The sequence below is a fragment of the Bombus vancouverensis genome, chromosome 11 (assembly GCF_051014615.1).
Source record: "Bombus vancouverensis nearcticus chromosome 11, iyBomVanc1_principal, whole genome shotgun sequence".
In the NCBI taxonomy this organism is placed as follows: Eukaryota; Metazoa; Arthropoda; class Insecta; order Hymenoptera; family Apidae; genus Bombus; species Bombus vancouverensis.
In genome coordinates this window covers 8,608,018-8,626,049 of record NC_134921.1, presented here as the reverse complement: position 1 = coordinate 8,626,049, position 18,032 = coordinate 8,608,018, and the positions used below count along the sequence as shown (strand labels likewise).

General features: G+C 36.4%; 1 protein-coding gene across 1 annotated transcript in view; it reads left to right on the top strand.

The window, feature by feature from the left end:
• LOC117153189 (neuromedin-B receptor) overlaps window positions 1-18,032 on the top strand; it is a 38,052-nt gene that overhangs the window by 18,029 nt on the left and 1,991 nt on the right. The window contains exons 2-10 of the mRNA XM_033326967.2: window positions 6,924-7,145; window positions 9,230-9,378; window positions 10,193-10,392; window positions 10,601-10,782; window positions 12,987-13,201; window positions 13,700-13,937; window positions 17,445-17,510; window positions 17,583-17,636; window positions 17,752-17,857. Of these exons, the coding sequence (XP_033182858.2) occupies window positions 6,924-7,145; window positions 9,230-9,378; window positions 10,193-10,392; window positions 10,601-10,782; window positions 12,987-13,201; window positions 13,700-13,937; window positions 17,445-17,510; window positions 17,583-17,636; window positions 17,752-17,857 (1,432 nt within the window). The remainder of the gene's footprint in view (window positions 1-6,923; window positions 7,146-9,229; window positions 9,379-10,192; window positions 10,393-10,600; window positions 10,783-12,986; window positions 13,202-13,699; window positions 13,938-17,444; window positions 17,511-17,582; window positions 17,637-17,751; window positions 17,858-18,032) is intronic.

Genomic DNA, 18,032 nt, shown 5'->3' with positions numbered 1-18,032 from the left:
CCGTGTATAATAACAGGTACAGAGAATCCAACACTCGTGAAAACGATAAATCAATATCGTAATATCAGCTGCTTTTATTGTGTACTGATTCTATACATCAAACCAGATTATCGCGTTTAAGAATAAAAGAATAAAATCGCGTTTTTCACACGACTGGTCGAATTTGAACGAGAATGAATATGCGTGGCCCATTAGAATGGATCGTTGAAACGTCGTTACACATACATCGTCCATTTTTCGGCCACACTTCGTCGGCAATCGGTTTCAGTCCGTTGATCGTGGCACACCATAGGATATGTATATGACAGACGTATTTTTACAACGTTAAATCTGTGCACCGCAATCGCCATTTCCCTCGTTGCGAATACAACCAGGATTATCGTTATTAAAAAATTACATTTAGTCGCGTCCCGCTGCGTTATATTTACAACATGACACCTGTTACCCTCTGTCGCAACGAATTCACGGCATTTCAGTCCGAAGCAATTTCGAATAATCACTTTCAGCGACAGGGCGAATAATATTTGCATAACGTCATTAATATCAATTATTACAAATACTACTGCAACTATGAATGCAACGACAATCCTTTTAATTCCATGTGTGAGCTATGATAGTAGGGCGATTTCTAAATGCGTGTCGATATTCCAGTGAAAGAATCTTTGCCAAATTTTGTGTATTTTACTTATGGAAAGAATAGTATAGTATAATAATAATAATATAATCCATAGAATTGTGTATCACTTTCATACCGGAACAAGATGATTTTACTAGTGCATTATCAGAGGAAGTTACATTTTTAATAATTATAATATTTCAATTTCTATGACTTCTGTGATTGGATTATGTCAAGCTTGACACATTTCCGTGGCATTCTGTTTTCCGTGAATTTATTTCAACTGATAGTCTGATACAAGGAGAAATTCCAAAACCGCAATTCAATTTCACCCTACCATAAGAAGAGTGAAAATAGATAGCTTGGGTGTCTACGATGTTGAGAACAGATACATCTTATTCCGAACGTCGAAGGCATGGTACTGGTGCCATTAACGAATCTGAAACTAGCAGATTGAATGTTTCGATCGCAAGTACGAGAGTTATTTTTCAATTGCTCTAAGAGAACGTAATACGATAGTTCTCCTTTCATCTGGGATCGTAGACGATTAAAAAAACACTTTGAGGACTACACCTTTAACACATTTACAATGTATCATTCAACAGATCAAAATATTCATACACAAGAAGATTTAAAGCTTATTTTTCAATTCATAGACAATTTAATTTTGCGATAAAAATTTATGAATTACGGATTTTTCTCTTTATTTTACTCGAACTTTGCGTTCTTCGTTCCTAAGAAAACAAACGACAATAGAATTTCCATTGTTATATATTTCATTTCTATTTGACTCAAAATGAGAAACGCGAGATGTGAGTAGAATGAAGAGAAAGTTTCATCAGCTGATTCATCGATCTATGCAGCTATCAGTGAATTTAAAATGATTTTCGAATGACTACCTTGGATAAATATTTATTTCGAAAATAATTCGTGTAACCAACTGTATTTTCGACCAATCACGAGGAAACACGTCAAAGGGAGTCGTAAATTCCCGTTACGATTATAATAATCGACGCCGCGAAAGATCGATCCCCTGATTTCCGTTGAGATAATAGGGGTGCTTGAGTTGGTATAACGCTGCGATTAACAGGGTTATAAAATTTATATTTCCAACACTTAAGAGTTACACTAAGGCGTATGTATAAGTTAAGTAAATGATTGATTTAAGGATAGTAACTCGGTAATCACATGTTGACTATTCTAACGATGAAGAATAAGTCAAGCTTTGAACTAAGGACGTGGATTCGTTGTTCACACTTTTCGTTAGAACAGTGAGGGCAACGATCCGCGATGCCCATTGGTTATAGCCAATATTAATAAGTGCAGATTGGAGGAGGAAGCCTCCTACCGACGTGGCTTGGGGGTGACCTTGTGCATGGGAAAAACCGGCTTTTCCGTTAGACACCCATCCGCTTTTTCCGTAATTTGTAAGGACGTGCAACAAACCGAAGGACTGTTTTAAATATCAGTTATAAACCGAAAATACTTGCAAGATTAAAAATTAATCTAACATGTAATATATAAAATCCTATAAATATCGTCCACAGCTTTAACACCTTGTATATCATTTTATACCATGGCCACGGTTGCTTTACGTTTCACTGACTGTTTGAAAACTAAGTTGGACTCTTTTAACGCGTGGCACGAAACTCGTCACACGTTGTGTTCGCTTCAAACTCGTTCACGAAGTTCAGGCGTAAATCTAGTCTGATTCATGGGACATGGAACATCGCGCTGAAGCTGCAGAGGTCTTCGTAAAATTCTACAAACAGGGAATCGAAAGGAATATATTACCAGTCATGAAATCACGAAAGTGTGACGAAATCGTTGGAAATGTTTGTAAAATAACGAAGTTTCAGCGATTCTGCGACGTGGATAAATTAAACTCAGATGGTGCAATTTCTTTCGGACGCGGTCGATTTCGTTCCATTTCTCTTATTTATCAACTCCGTGAAATATCACTTCGGGAGACACCACGTTTAACTTCGCCGGTAACGAAGCGAGACAATACGTAGTTTCACAGACGGGAGAATCGTTATGGGAAGCCATAAAGTTTCGAAGAATACGATCGTGCAAGATACGCGACTCAGCTCGTGAAATTTACACATACGTTCATCGATGGTATCGTTACTACGTATAAAACACTGTTTTCTAAGAAGATAAGAAATTCCTTTTGAAATCAAACGATGTAGAACGAGATTTCATTAATTCATGTGTATCTGCGTTTTACTTCATTAGAAGAGCTAGAACTCCTTTTCAAGTATCGTTAAAGCGATATCGTTAGTATTCGATTAATATGAGGACATCTATTACACATTTGAATCACATGGAAATTAAACTGACCAACTCTATCAACTTTTATTGTTTGACTTCTGAAAAATTTTTCGATAACGATCGTCTATATTGGTACGAAACTGAAGGAACTTTTAGAAATTGGAATTACGTATTCAGTTTGCCTTCAGAATTATTTGGTCTTTTGAATGCTGCTACTTTACATTATAAACCCGTACGTTACGATAGTCAATTTGGAATTATCTTTCTAACTGTAAATTTTTATATTGAACCATTCGTTCATTTTACCATTAGGTAGTTGGAGACTGATGCTATAAATATCAACAATAGTAACTTTTTTCCATGGAAAATTGACTTTCTAAAAAATTTGTAGGTTCTACGGTTAGTTACTTTTGTATTGATTTCTCGTCAGAATATGAAGTTTCGGAATAGCATCGACGAGCATTTTCGAGTCGAACAGTTCTCAACAGCGCCACGCAGGTTGATTTTTTACCACACTTGTCTGAAAAAATTTTTTACATGAAAACTCTGTTCTTTACTAGGTGTCTATAACATCTGACAAAAATCTTGTTTTTCTTTAATTTACAAAAAGGAGCTATTTAAACTGAGCCAGGAAGTAGGGAAAATACTAAGGGAGATTTGGTAAACAACCTGTTATTCACATCGAATTCCCTGATATCAAGTTTCTGGAAAACTGCATATTATATGTCTTTTTAAAATTTTTGTCCCGAATCCTCATTCAAACGCCGCACTGTAGAACCTGAGAATGTGGCCTGCAAACGTGCAAACGTGGCCCGCAAGCGTGCGAACGCGGCCAGCAAATTCTGATTTTTGTCCTAAATCCCCATCCAAATGCCGTACCGTGAAGCATTCGACGCTGTCGCTGTCGTTGAGTTTATATCAATTTAAAATGGTAGAAAGGTCATATAGCAACGTGATCGATCTGATTAGTTTTTATTGTGCCGCGATTCGTTATCGAGCATCCAGATATGGACGCGTGGGTTTTGCATGGGACAAAAGGAACGGCGTATCGGAAAATGAAAAATGACACTATAGCGCAAGGTTTATTCCTTTCCATTTCCAACTAAAATATTTTCAATGATAAATATAGAAGAGACTTATTTAAAGACTTGGGAAGATCAAAAGGAATAAAAAAACAGGATGAAAAGCGGAGTTAAAAGACAATTACACGAATATCATTCCATTATATTGCATTCTTGAATCGTTTCACCAGCACAAATGTTCTCTTCTCTTTTAAAGGGTTTTCTAGGATGTTGGCGTTTTCAGATCAGTAAGAAACAACGTCGCAATTTGCAATTCTAACGTGCAATCTTCAACGTATATTATACTTCGTTAGTAAGCATTTTCGCTTACGTTCGTGTCTTATCTTTACAATCGCGTACAACGTTTACCGTTAACTATAGTTTCCCCTAATCTTCATGCTTGATCCCCAAGAACTCTTGTACCTCGTGTATACTCTGAGAGAAAATTTCATAGTTACGTTCCCTTTGTGCCTATCCAACTTTCAGCTGATTGCAAAAGAGCTCGAAATTGAAAACGTCTGAAAATTGTGAGCAATTAACAAATTTTAATGAAACACGCCGCGTGGTAAGCTACGAAAAAACTACGTTCAAAATGTCTTCATGCTAATTTATCGTTGAGTATTATACCCTTTGAAACATTTGGAAATTTCGCTTTGAGTAATGAGACTCGATTATCGTGATCAGATTGGTAAAACTTAGAACAGGCTAGAAGCTATCTATTGCAATTAACAGTTACCTTAAACAGGTATTAATATTCAATAGCTAAAATTATTCATTGTAATATAGTATTTACAGTTGCAATTATTCATTATATTAATGAACTACAATATTGTTAGTATTGTAGAAACCTGTTTACCATTAATTATATATTTAAGATATACTTGTTTCAACATACAGCGCTATTACTACTGTAGATTAACTATTCACCGAGCGAGGAAATAACTCGAAAGTTCAAACAAATTTGTGCTTTACAAAAGCATATGATCGAAATTTAAAAAGCGGACGTTGGAAAAATATTTTAGAAAAGAAGGTACACGGATATATATCCATCTGACGCGGGTGGCTCAACTACATTAATTCGAAAACAGGATGCTGAAGCGATGGAACCGTGATATTGCAACTTCGTCTGTACAACTTGCTGGAAATAACAAACAGACGATGCAAAAGTGAATACACAAGATGTTCGCTCGCTTGAAAAAAGTATCGTGGAAAATATGCAGACGCCAAAGTATTTGAACGTTCCGTCAGATTCGCTTACATGATGTTATTTTCGTTTTCATTACTCTCTTGTCGTGTTTAAATAAAGAAAACACGGACCACGAACAAACAAGCGATATATTTTAAATACTAATGGAATTTATAGGGATGCATAAATGTTATTTATAGAAACATTTTTCATGAAAAATAAAAAACTTATATTTCAATGAAATATCGCTTGTTGGGCGTGCGAGCTTCGTTTTCCTCGTCCCTCTACCTGTTTTTCTATTTTAAAGAATACACATTGGATTTTTGCGCCATTGTTGGGGAATGATATTAAAACGTCGAGACAAAATTTAGTCAATAACTGAAGGAAATCGCACTCGACTGGTAAAAGGGACCTTTTTTCTCTCACGTGAAAAGAAATCCATCTGGTGTCGAGTGATACATCTTTTCTCTTTGCTTCTTTTACCTACAGTGGTTCGCTACGCTGCATATATTTGAATATTTATCGTAGAAAACTTTTACGCATATATTGTCTGTGTTATATAAAACAGTTTGGAATTTAATTAGAACTATTAATGGGATACTATTATGTATACATAATATAAAAATTACTTAATAATAAAAGATTGCTTGAAAAATACTAAAACACTTAATACAAAAATTAGTATATAGTATAAACAATTATTCTAAACATATAATAAATATTAAAAATAGTCTGACTGAATATCTAGGCTTAACAGCATGATGAGCTATTTAAATCAATATTACGATCTCTATGAAATATTAGTGGCACGTGACGATATAAGTGTATATCTTGTAGTTTCTATATACGTTTACAGATTTCTTACAAACTCTACCGATGTAACTATAATAATTTCATATAAAACACAATATATTTATAAAAGTTTTCTATAAATATTCCAATTTTTCCAATAACTACATAGCCGAAATACAATTTAAATATTCGTACAGTCACCTTATAGCTGAAAACTACAAAGCTTCCGATTATAGGTTATTACCACGTGCCATTGAGCAAATAATTTGTTTAAAACGCGCACACAGGTGCCGAGGTAGTTTTCTTGAAATATCAAAAGAAATGGACAATTTCTTTACCTATCTACCATCGACGGGAACGTTTCTCGTTTTATTTTTAGTGAATAAACACACACGTAAATTCACATTCGCCCACATACCAATTTAGCTAACCTCCATGGAAATACACGGAAAGTAGAACGTTTACAATACATTCAAATGACTGTATAGTTGAGTGACTAGTTTTACGAGGGAGAAAGGCACGTTTATTGGTATCGTTTCAATTTTTGAACTAGTAGTTGATCGTCGAAATCTAACCGATTCTCCGGTTCGATGAGAAATTGTTATCCAATCATTCGATAGACGTAGAAGCAGCGTGAGGAAATAACGATCGACAACCGGCGCAATTTGTCGAAGGGCAATCGATCGAATTAAAATAAATAGAAATATCTGATCGATGAAATTCATGTTTAACTTGATTGACAAATAAAATCTTGCCTCTCTATAAAAATGTATACGTGTAACGAATAGAGTTAGTACGCGCGTTCGACGTTTGAAAATGGAAATAAAATACATAACGCATAGTTTGCTTTGTTATTCCGCGGAAAAATAAATAAATTTGCTGGAAAAATGTTGAAGAATTTCAAGTTGTCCTTAACGTGGTAAAAGGGAGTAAATTGCAGTGACTGAGGTTGAATATTCAAGAATGGAAAAGACGTGGATTTATTCTTTTACAGATGGCTGTGAATCTGAATGCAACGATCCCCAACAAGGAGGACAATAATTACGTTCCATACGATCAGCGCCCGGAAACGTACATAGTACCTGTGATATTCTTATTAATCTTGGTGGTGGGTGTAATTGGAAACGGAATCATGGTGTTTACTTTGTTGAGCGACGCCAGCATGAGAAATGTGCCCAACATTTACGTGCTTTCGTTGGCTTTGGGCGATCTTTTGGTAAGGAAGGACAGGATGTGTATATATTATCTCTAATGTATCATTCAAGACCGACGTTAAAAAAAGGTATCTCTGACGTCGAATAAAATGGAGAAAGATTTCATGCACGTTTGAGAAACGTTCAGATGGACAAAACATGTCGAGAGTTTCCTCCCATAAAATATAAAATGTGTTCAAAAATTCATAGCATAAATTTTGTAAAAACATATTTCTATATGAATAATTAACTGGGTAAAATTAAACTAATCTATTATTATTCTTGCAAGCCACAATCAAAAGATTCATCAGCTCACTAACACGGAAGGGATAAATATTTAATTGTACTTCTTGTGGTTATGATTCATATATCTTGAAAAAGCCCTCTGCTACCCATTGTATTCCGCGTATAAATATATATAATAAATCAAAATGAATGTCCAATAAGTTGGAAATAAATTGCGACAAAGCTGAAATGGTGGAAACTAACAATCCATGAATATTCCGAATATAGATGAGAAAAATCTTTCCTTCCTTCGTCGGGATCCTCTTTACATTTCGATTTCCCGTCAATCGGAAAATGTTGCTAGGACCCCATGTCATTTGTATCCTGGCGATATATCGAATTTATTCAGACTGTCGGATCGCGCGTATAAATCTGTCGCGAGCGAGTTCAGAACATCCGGTACTTTCTCCGTCATCGATTTCGCGTAGAATGTAAGTAGGTACGATAACGCACGAAAGCATCTGAAGACCCATCACAGAAAATTTTTCTGAATATATATTATGACAGTTTTATTGTCATTGTCGATTGTCGTGATTATATTGATAAAATTGATTATATCGTACAAATACATGGGAAACGCAGACATTACTCTTTATTATAACATATAATATAGAAGAATTTAAGTCTCTTAGAAATTCATAATTATTCTTGTATAATACAATATATTTTTATATGATATAGCGATTTCTGCGAATTGTATGCTTGAAATAAATATCTTGTAACTTCTATACGTGTTCTTTAGTTTGTTACATATATTACCAATATAATCATGATAGTCTAGTAACGAAATTTCCAAATTTTTAAAAATATTCAAATATTTTCATAAATCACCGTATTATTTACTAAATAATACGCGTCTAAAAGAAGCACATGTTATATGACACCTTGAATCAGCCGTTAAAATTCCGTCGTTCTGGACACGTAATCGTGGACCAATAACGAGTTCGATTATAAACGCGCTTATTTTCGTGGATATCGAGCTTACTTTATGATATATGTAGCTATACATCCTGATCCATGGACAATTTATAGCCGGATGGAGAATAATCAAAGATTAATGCGGTCCATACGATATCATGTGTGAAAATCATAAATAAAAATTTTCTCGATTATAGTGTTCGAACGATCATACTCAAACACAAAGAAAATGTGTATTTCACGATTACCACTGAGAAAAGAGAGCAACAGCATAATTGAGTGTTCGATCATACGACGAAATTTGTACATCCCGCATAAAATTGCAGAAAATTCGCTTAATCTACATTTTTTATTATAATATTCAATACAAAACGTTCCTGTTAATATTCCCCTTTTATCTCGAAATTCATCAGAGATGTCCGTATTTCAGGTGAAATTTAGCGAGTTAATGAAGGAATCTTTTTTTCGCAAATTGAGTGAACGTTACACGGTATGTTAAAAGGACGTGGAACGTGAATTCATCACGAATATTTTTAATAGACTTTCCTGTATCATTATCGCGGATTCCTTTTTATTTTAATTTTCTCGATAACAATGAATCCTGATAAATGTTTCTCTAATAATTTTACTATATGCCCGATGCCGTACAAATATAATATTGAGTATTGTTTATTTTATTGCTCTCACCTATCGAAATTTCAAAGGCATCGTTTTCAACGAAACAGATTTTCAAACGTTTCCCACATATTCGTAGTATTCAATCAAATTTCGCAAAAGTACAGAAAAATATTCGAATAAAATTTCGATAAAGGGTAGATTGAATAACACGAGTACAATTGACCGTGGAAATACAATACAATACAATACACGTGTACCTTCTCTTTTTAACTTTCGTGTATTTCAGGTGATCATAACGAGTGTACCGTTCACGTCTCTTCTATACACAATCGAGTCATGGCCGTGGGGCCTGGCAGTTTGCAAATTATCGGAGTGCGCCAAGGATATTTCGATCGGTGTCTCAGTTTTCACTCTGACCGCGTTATCAGCCGAGAGGTAAGTTGTCAAACCCAGTTACGGTTGAGGAAATTGTTGTCTCAGGGATAGGCTGGCCGTCCTAACTTTAGTGAAGTTCCGTCCCATTAATGGACCAATCGACCGACTAGTTGTTCGTGCGTTTAATCAGTAATCGAAACGAAATCTTAAACGTCCAATTTCCTTTGCGCTGTTAAGAAAATCAATTAATTTACATTAATAAGAAAGTTCAACGTTAAAATAAAGTATAACTGAAGAATTCATTTGATCAGACAAGATGATCTTAACCCTGCAATACTACATTTATACACAATCCAATTTAACGTTATATTGAAAATTACATATCATTTTATTAACACAACGCTCATTTCGAACAAACGATACGTTGCTAAATAATTTGGATTTCTTCCATGTCAAATAATTATCAGCATCTATTTGCACATTTGAATTAGTATCGTTAGTGAAGTTTAATAAAACAGAAGACGTTAAACATCCTTGCCCAATAGTGATAAATTTAGTAATAAAGCAAATAAAATAATATAATAAATAGTAAAATAATAAATAAATTGTAAAACAGAAATCTATATATAATCTAAGATTTCTATCTTACCAACATATTAATATTACAGTTGGTATATTTGTTGCATGGGACAGCTCGGAACGTATAAATAGCAACCATTTCTTAACAGTAATAAAACTACACGCACAACAGGCATCTCTAAAAGAAACATTTAAGTGGAGTATAAATTACTCCGTTCTGTAGTATTTCAGGGTTAAAGTCCCAATAAAAATTGATTTACAAATAAAAGAAAGATATGCTCGTGTTGCATCGTAGGTACTGTGCGATCGTAAATCCCATTCGTCGCCATGTAGCCGGATTGAGTGCAAAACCATTAACGATACTAATAGCCTGCCTTATTTGGGTGCTGGCGATTGTTCTGGCGATGCCAGGTGCTGTTTTCTCTCATGTGCTGATCGTAGATATAAAGACTAACTACAGCATCCAGATCTGTAGCCCTTTCCCCGTGGAATTCGGTGAGTATCTCACACGCTGAAATATTTCTATCCGGATTAAAAAAACTATTCTACTCAATCCGGGAACGAATTATAAGAGCAACTATTCTTTGCCTAAACTGAACACACAGAAAGCGAAATAGCTGCTCGTTTACGATCTCCGCTTGGACATTTCTCCGTGTGTCACACCCACGAAGTCGTATAATTTATTTCTCGTTCTGAAACGCAGGGAAGAGCTATAAGAAAGGGATGGTGTTATTCAAGTTCCTGGCCTACTACGCGATACCGTTTCTCGTTATAACAGGATTCTATCTGGGAATGGCACGACACCTCGAACTATCCACCAGGAACATGCCCGGCGAATTATCCACCGGATGTCATCGGCTGGAGCAAATTCGAGCACGCAAAAAGGTAGAGTAAATCGATATTATTATGAAATTATATAATTTTCAAGTAAAATCTAATTTTGACACAAAAGGTATACAGGTATACCAGTGTAGAAAAGAGTAATTGAAATTGCTACCTGTATGATATTTTTATGAAATTACACTGCTTATATATGCAGTCAACTTGTAAATAAATTTAAATTGTAATAAATTGTTACTTAAACTGTGATGTAAATCGAGTTATAGACGTGAATTATTTATTTTGAAAAAATGTCACGCTCATCATGTACCCGAGTAACAAGGTGCAAGAAGAAGCGGAATTAATTTAGCGCAAATCTCGAGTCGATGGTGCAATTGTTATAAACTATACTTTACTTACGCAATCTTCGATACGATCAATAATAAGATTGTGTAATACAACCTTAAGCCAATATACAGTTAAGTATCGATGAAACAAGTCTAGTCCAACAACTCGAAGAAGGCGTTCCATAACTTCCGGGATAGAACGCTAATTATAAATCTATAAACTAATTATAACGCTAATTATAAAACTATAAATCGGGATATTCTCTGGCAATATCTTTAACATGTAATCCAATTTCACTTTTCGTATTGTGTTTGAATGAAAAGTGACGGTCGATCATCTTAAAGTATATCGACGTATCGACCAATGAAGTTTCTTCAACGAGCCAACTCTTCGTCTTCCTCGTTTCTATTGCATATAAAATAATAATTTATTTGAAAACTTCGTACACAATTTAAGATGACTATCGTTCGCATATTTGATCAACACTTTCGACCAATTGTTATTTCAATAGAAATTTATTTCTTTTTATGCAACGTGGGTGCAATGGTTTGATCGAATACACCAAGTCAATGTATTAAAATACTCGATAACAGAAAGTCATTGTTATCTGATTTAAAAATCACTTCACAGGCGGCTCGATATTCTGATTCACTTCGACTGATTCGATAGAAGGTGGCATCGAAGCGTGTCTAGCGAAGATACGACGCAACCTTCAATAACCACGGTTCTTACTTCTACTTTTCCAATGTTCTCGTCTGTCAAATGCATTCAACCATTCTCTAATCCATTTTGATAACAAAAAGCCATTTCGTAGTAGTAATAACGGTAGCTATGTTTCGTGAAAATAGAGTTTCGAGATTAATACAATTTCATGGAACAATTCGGACAAATAATGTAATCGATTGGCCTATAAATACAGTGATGACAAATCACCTCTAGATAACGGCTGAGAATTACGCCTGGACGAGAGATTCGATTTAACTGCTATCCGCTGGCGATCCATACCAAGACACGCTGCATGCGAATCAAAATGATCCATTCGCTCGAACGACTACGAGTTATCGCCTCTTTATTTTTCGTAGATGCTAGAACGCCTGCACTCTTCCCAGATTTGTTCCTCGGCTGTGAAAAGACTATTTCTCTTGGCGACGTTTTCTTCCAGTTAATCTCTATTTATCTTTCAGATAAAAAAGGCTTCTGTGAAAGAAGTTAAATATCGAACTTGAGAATTTATTTGACGTAATATTTCAAAAGTTGAAGCAAAGGCGTATTATCTAACGACATCGGTGTTGAGACGTTGAAAGCATATTTACAGGATCGATTGAACGATGACTAAACCTGCTAAGGTCGCGATCGATCTGAGGCAGATACCTGCGAAATCTTATTATAGATATTTTTAAACGGACATATCGTAAAACTTGCTGACAAGCGCTGGTTGTCATGTCAAATCTTTATCTGTTCATCGCGTAAGATGATAGAAAAGAGGGAGGAAGAAAAGAAAATAGAAAGAAAATGGAAGAAAAGGGGGTGAAGCGAAGGCAACGACAGGAAAAGAAGGCAACTAAGGGAAAAAAGAAAAGCGAAGCTAAAAGTAGAGAAGGAAAGGAAGAAAAACAAAAGACGAAAATGGAGAGAAGCAAGGAAGGAAACGAAGCGAGAGAGTAGGAAATGGATCATAGAGAAGAAAATGACGGAAGAGAAAAATAAGAACGCGATAGAGAAAATCTTCTGCTTATTTCAGAATTTAAGAAGTAATATTGTAATGCGTAATCCACATTTAACTATTTATCTCAGATTTTTTACTATCTTACTAAAAAATATTCTAATCTAGGTTTCTAATAATTAAATTTTAACTAATTAGGCCAAATATCAGGTTAGTTGTCCCAGTTTAATACGTATCTTTCGTTCGCTGTGATCAACAGGTTGGAAAGATGGTGATCGCCTTTGTAGTTATCTTCTTCATCTGTTTCCTACCGTACCACACGTTTATGATGTGGTTCCACTTTTGTCCATCATCCGAGCAAGACTACGATGACTATTGGCATGCCTTCAGGATCGTTGGTTTCTGTCTGAGCTTCATCAACAGCTGTGTCAATCCCATCGCTCTATATTTTGTCAGCGGAACATTTCGCAAGAGGCGAGTATGACAAGATAAGCATCCTATCAAATGTCAGTCATTAAACCTAAAACATTGTAAATAGAAATAACAAGTCGAGGCACACATTCTCCTTAAAATATTATATATAGACTGGAGATGTTTATGCAAATTTATGTTCTTACGAACACGATTAGAAAAATGGAACCTAAACAGAATTTTGTTCCACTCCCCTTCTACCTTTTTCCATGTTGTTTAAATATTTTGAAATGCATAAATATCAGCATTCTAATTATTATATTATATTCTATACTACATGTTGCATGAGATGATAACATATCCATACTCATTTCACTATCTCTACATCATAACTGACTAAACAAACAACCAAGCAGTATAAACGAGTACACACCTGTAAACAAACACGTTTGTAAACCGAAAACCTAAAAAAGGAAACAAACAATTCAAAAACAAACAGAAAGCTTTTCATATCTGAATATAAAGTTTCGTACTGACCGATGAACAAGGTTTTGCTTATAGATTCAACAGATATCTTTGTTGTTGCCTGAGGAGAAGGAGGTTAAGCGTCTGTCGAACAGAAACGAACAGTTCAGACAGGAATGGCAATCGAAGAGCGAAATTTTCACAAAGGAAACGAATGGTTGGACGAGACAACTTCAACGAAACCAGCTTCGGCTCGATATTCCGTAGAAACACTCAGGAACTGAACTCGACCGCTCTTTACGAGTTAACAAGTGACGGAACCACGAGACCGACTTGAAACTCTAGATCGTAATGCATTTTTCAAAACGATCTCGAGATGTCAGCACGATGAAGACTAACGTTAAACGTTGTTAAAAATCGAGGACCATTCGCAAGTAAGGTAGATCTACGTTGAATGTTTCAATTATGATTAATGATCGATTATGATTGAATTACGAGAGACAATGAATACATGAGTCGAATTCTTCGTTGTAACTATAAATATACGTAAATCTGCACGTGCAATCGCGATAATTTTTTATTTGATCGACGAAGTGCAGCTTCAGCTTTTAGCTTAAGGATTTTCAACGTCATTAATTGACTTCGACGTAAAATAATAGTGTAATATAATTGATTACCGCATTTCGGTATCAGGAGGGACCGGCTCTCGAAACAAAGCCATTGATACAAAGAACACTTTCGACCAATTGCCTCGTTCATGCCTCTGTACATCGGTATAGGTACGCGAGCACATAACACGAATAATAGGACATTCTCGAGACAAGCGGTAACTAATATTCCAATCGCTTTGAACAATTATCTTTCGATCGTTTGACTAATTGTCGATAACAAACCTGAACTATTTTTGAGCTTACCTTTGGCAATATCGATTGATCGCTAAGTCAATTTCCAGATTAAAAAAATAGTCCTCCTTTATCGAATCTCAATTATCCCTTTCTCGAGCCGATGGAAACGAATTAATTCATTGCGGCCTGTCGATAGCCTTAGCCAGTTGCAACTCTTCCCTCTTCCCAGCCTCTCCCCATCCTTTCCAAATTCTGGTTCCCGCCATTTCTCCGATCCTTTCCTTATTACGATACTTACCGCGTTGCATCGCGTCGATCCTTGAATGAAACCATTCGACGGATTGTATCGCGGCAAACTGAACAACGCACGTAAGAGAAGAGAGGATCCCGACGTTATTGAATCGCGTGGTGAAATTTAATTAGAGAGGGCGTTAGAAGGGACTGTGTGCATTAATTGTGTTCTGTCTGACGACCTTGCCCCCTTCGCTTGTTAATCGAGAATTCCTGTTTGACGTGCACCCCTGTTAACAGGATTTAGCATCGCACGTCTATTGGCCGTCGCGTTTCCGTACGTTATAGACGTTCTCGTCGTTCAGATAACGTCTGGACGTCTTCTCGATACCCCTATTATAACTGTAATTAGGCCACGCAACGACGGAAGCGTTTCCAAGTGAATCGATACAAGGTTGGAATATGTAAATACCTGGACATAACCAACTGACTTGTACCATACGACCCTAATCTTTCTGTGTGGCGAGAATAAAAATTCATATCTACGGACAGGACTCGGGTTTGTTATTCCCACTAGACGTAGCGTGCTGTGTGTTAAGTTGGCTTTCTGGATCGTTCGAAAAAGTGACCGGACACTGCGCGGACTGTGCCAAATATCGCCTAATGCTTAGCTATTCGAGTTACTATATTTATTTTTTTAAGTAGATTTAGTTTATTACGGAACACGGTCCGTAAATAGTTTGCAGATACGATACTTATATTAGGTTGTTCTGAAAATTCATAACGAAGGTTAGGAAAAATTTAAAAGGAATGTATTCTCGTAAAATTAGCATTTTTTAATAATATATGCACCGTCTCTTTCCATGACTTTTTGTCATCTGTAACTTCATGAATATTATCCTCAAAAACTATTCGTCTTTTTTGGTAAGGTCAGCGTAAATAGTTCTTACAAGATTCTTGGGTATCTAATTTTTTGTGTGTCTCTTTCTTATAGGTTTCGTAAAGATCACAATGAATAAATGACCAGACTATTGTATATACTATATCCAGTAAGTGAAAGATATAGAGCTCGTCTCGCTGGGAAAAGGAAATTGTTTTATTAACGAGTTTTCTATGTTTCTCTTCGATTCTCTTTAGTAGCCAACTTGGAACAGTATTTGTTCATTATTCGATAGAAGTTCATAATAACAGAACTACAAAACTTTCTGAACAACCTACTAGTAACTGGGTATAATTAAATCATGTTAAAATGTAGAGTGTTGACAGTGTCCGTGAATTTGAAAAATTTATTACAGGCGAAAAGTAGCGTCTGACTTGTATTGTTAAAGTTATGATTTTTCCCGGTCAGAGACAGCCACTTTAACAGACTGTGCGGTGTACTGTTCTCCACTACGACGTCGTTTCGGGCCGGTATCACACTAACGTTGCAACGACGTCCGTTGTAGAAGTACATTGTTGTATGTTGGAGCGACTCACATTCTCAGCCTGTGCGCTTCAATATACGACAATATATTTCTGCAACGGACGTCGTTGCAACGCTCGTGTAGCCCTGACCTTACGAAGAAAATGAACGTGCCAGTCGTTTCGAGAGCTCGTGTTTTACTCGGAACAGGCGAAGGCTGGTTAAAGGCAAACATGGGAAGAACTCGAGAAAAATTTCTGTGCAACGTGCAAAATGGAAATGAAACGATGCTGTGATCGATAATGATGCGTAATTCTGAAAAAAGCACGGTAAGCCACGTGTTGGAACTTTACGTAAAAAATTATCGAGAAAGGTATTTTTCTAAGAAATTTCAAATATCTCCTATCCGCGTTGGCTGCAAGAAGGATACGAATACCAGGCATGCACTAGCAGCAAAAAGTGTGCAATAAATATGTATTTCATAAAACTGAAGAATTTTCTAAATAACTCAGCTTAGAATTGAGGTTAGGTTATATCAAGTATCCTAATACTTATGAACAGATGTATACGTAATACGAAAAACTTAAAAATCTGGTGCAGATGCCAACGACCAATTACCATGACATTAACAAACCAAAACCCTGCCCAGTTAACACAGCACTTCCACGTCTTTTCAACCTTACTCCCACGAATAAACCATTCTTTATTCCATTGTACAGTTTTGTTTCCATTTTGCGTAAGAATCGATAGTAACCAGTGGGGCAAGATTTATCAGAGTCTTATCCCCGCAATCTTCGGTGAAACGGGTAACAAACACCAATTCTATGGCCGCTGTTCCGGGATGTCTGTAACGTATTCGCTGTGAGTTTCGAGTAAGGGGCGCGTGCCAACCGTTTTTATCGGGCACAGGGCACGCGTCGAACAAACAGGGGTTCCCGATACAATGGTTCGCATCTGCAGGGGTGGCCCAGTGCAAGGGGCACGTTTCTAGGGGTTTTGAAAGGGGAGCGGAGAGAGGGTGAAGCCATGGCAAACCGTCACCCTCGCAGCAGTCTCTACTGCAACAAGGGACTGCTACGATTTGGACGTGGTTAGTCGATACCCATCGACGCCAGTCAACGGTCTTCCTACATTTCTAACTACCGTACTCTGAAACGAGGAAAGAATCGTCTTTTGGGGGAAGGAGAAGAATCTGGATGGACAAAAGGACCATTAGCTCGAAGGGGAAACATCTCTGATCTAGGGAGGAAGAGAAAAGCAGCAGAAGCTTAAGACCGAGAGCAGGAATTTATTTTTGACTACCGTTAATACTGTGCCACAAAGAAAGTGTTATCGCGTGAAGTCGTTCGTGAAAGGTCGTTAGCGGATCGATGGTGAAGTTGTTTCGTGGTTTCGTTGTGTCTCAGTAAGAATGAAAAGATATTCGTCGGTAAGTGGTTGGAGAAAAAGGCTTTTTGTTTACACGTTCAGTTTTTAATTGTGTTCTATTGGTACGATACAGGCTCCGTGTTTGGCAGATAGAAACAACGATAGCAAGAAGGCCAAACCGATGAAGGTAAATTCCATGAGTGCAGCGTGAATGTCGATTATGAGTGAATTATCGATTCTGGAAATTGTAAGATATAAACTAAGTATTTAAGAGCGTGTATACTCATGTGGTGTTTATACAGGAGCCGAATGCCAAAGAGTATCTGCAGTTGGCGCTGGCCAGAATCTTGGAACTGCAACGAGAGATCAAAGATGGAACGTACACAACGGACTATACCAGCGATCTCGGTAACATTAATTTATAAATTTATTATTCGACTTTTCCAGCATCTTCTCTGGTCTCTTTATGAGGCCTCTTTGCCATGATCATTAATTTCCTATGCTCCTCAGAAATTTGAAACCTCTCCGGAACCCAAGTATCTCGTATCTGTTCTTTGAAAACTGTCTTGATATTCTATTTAGT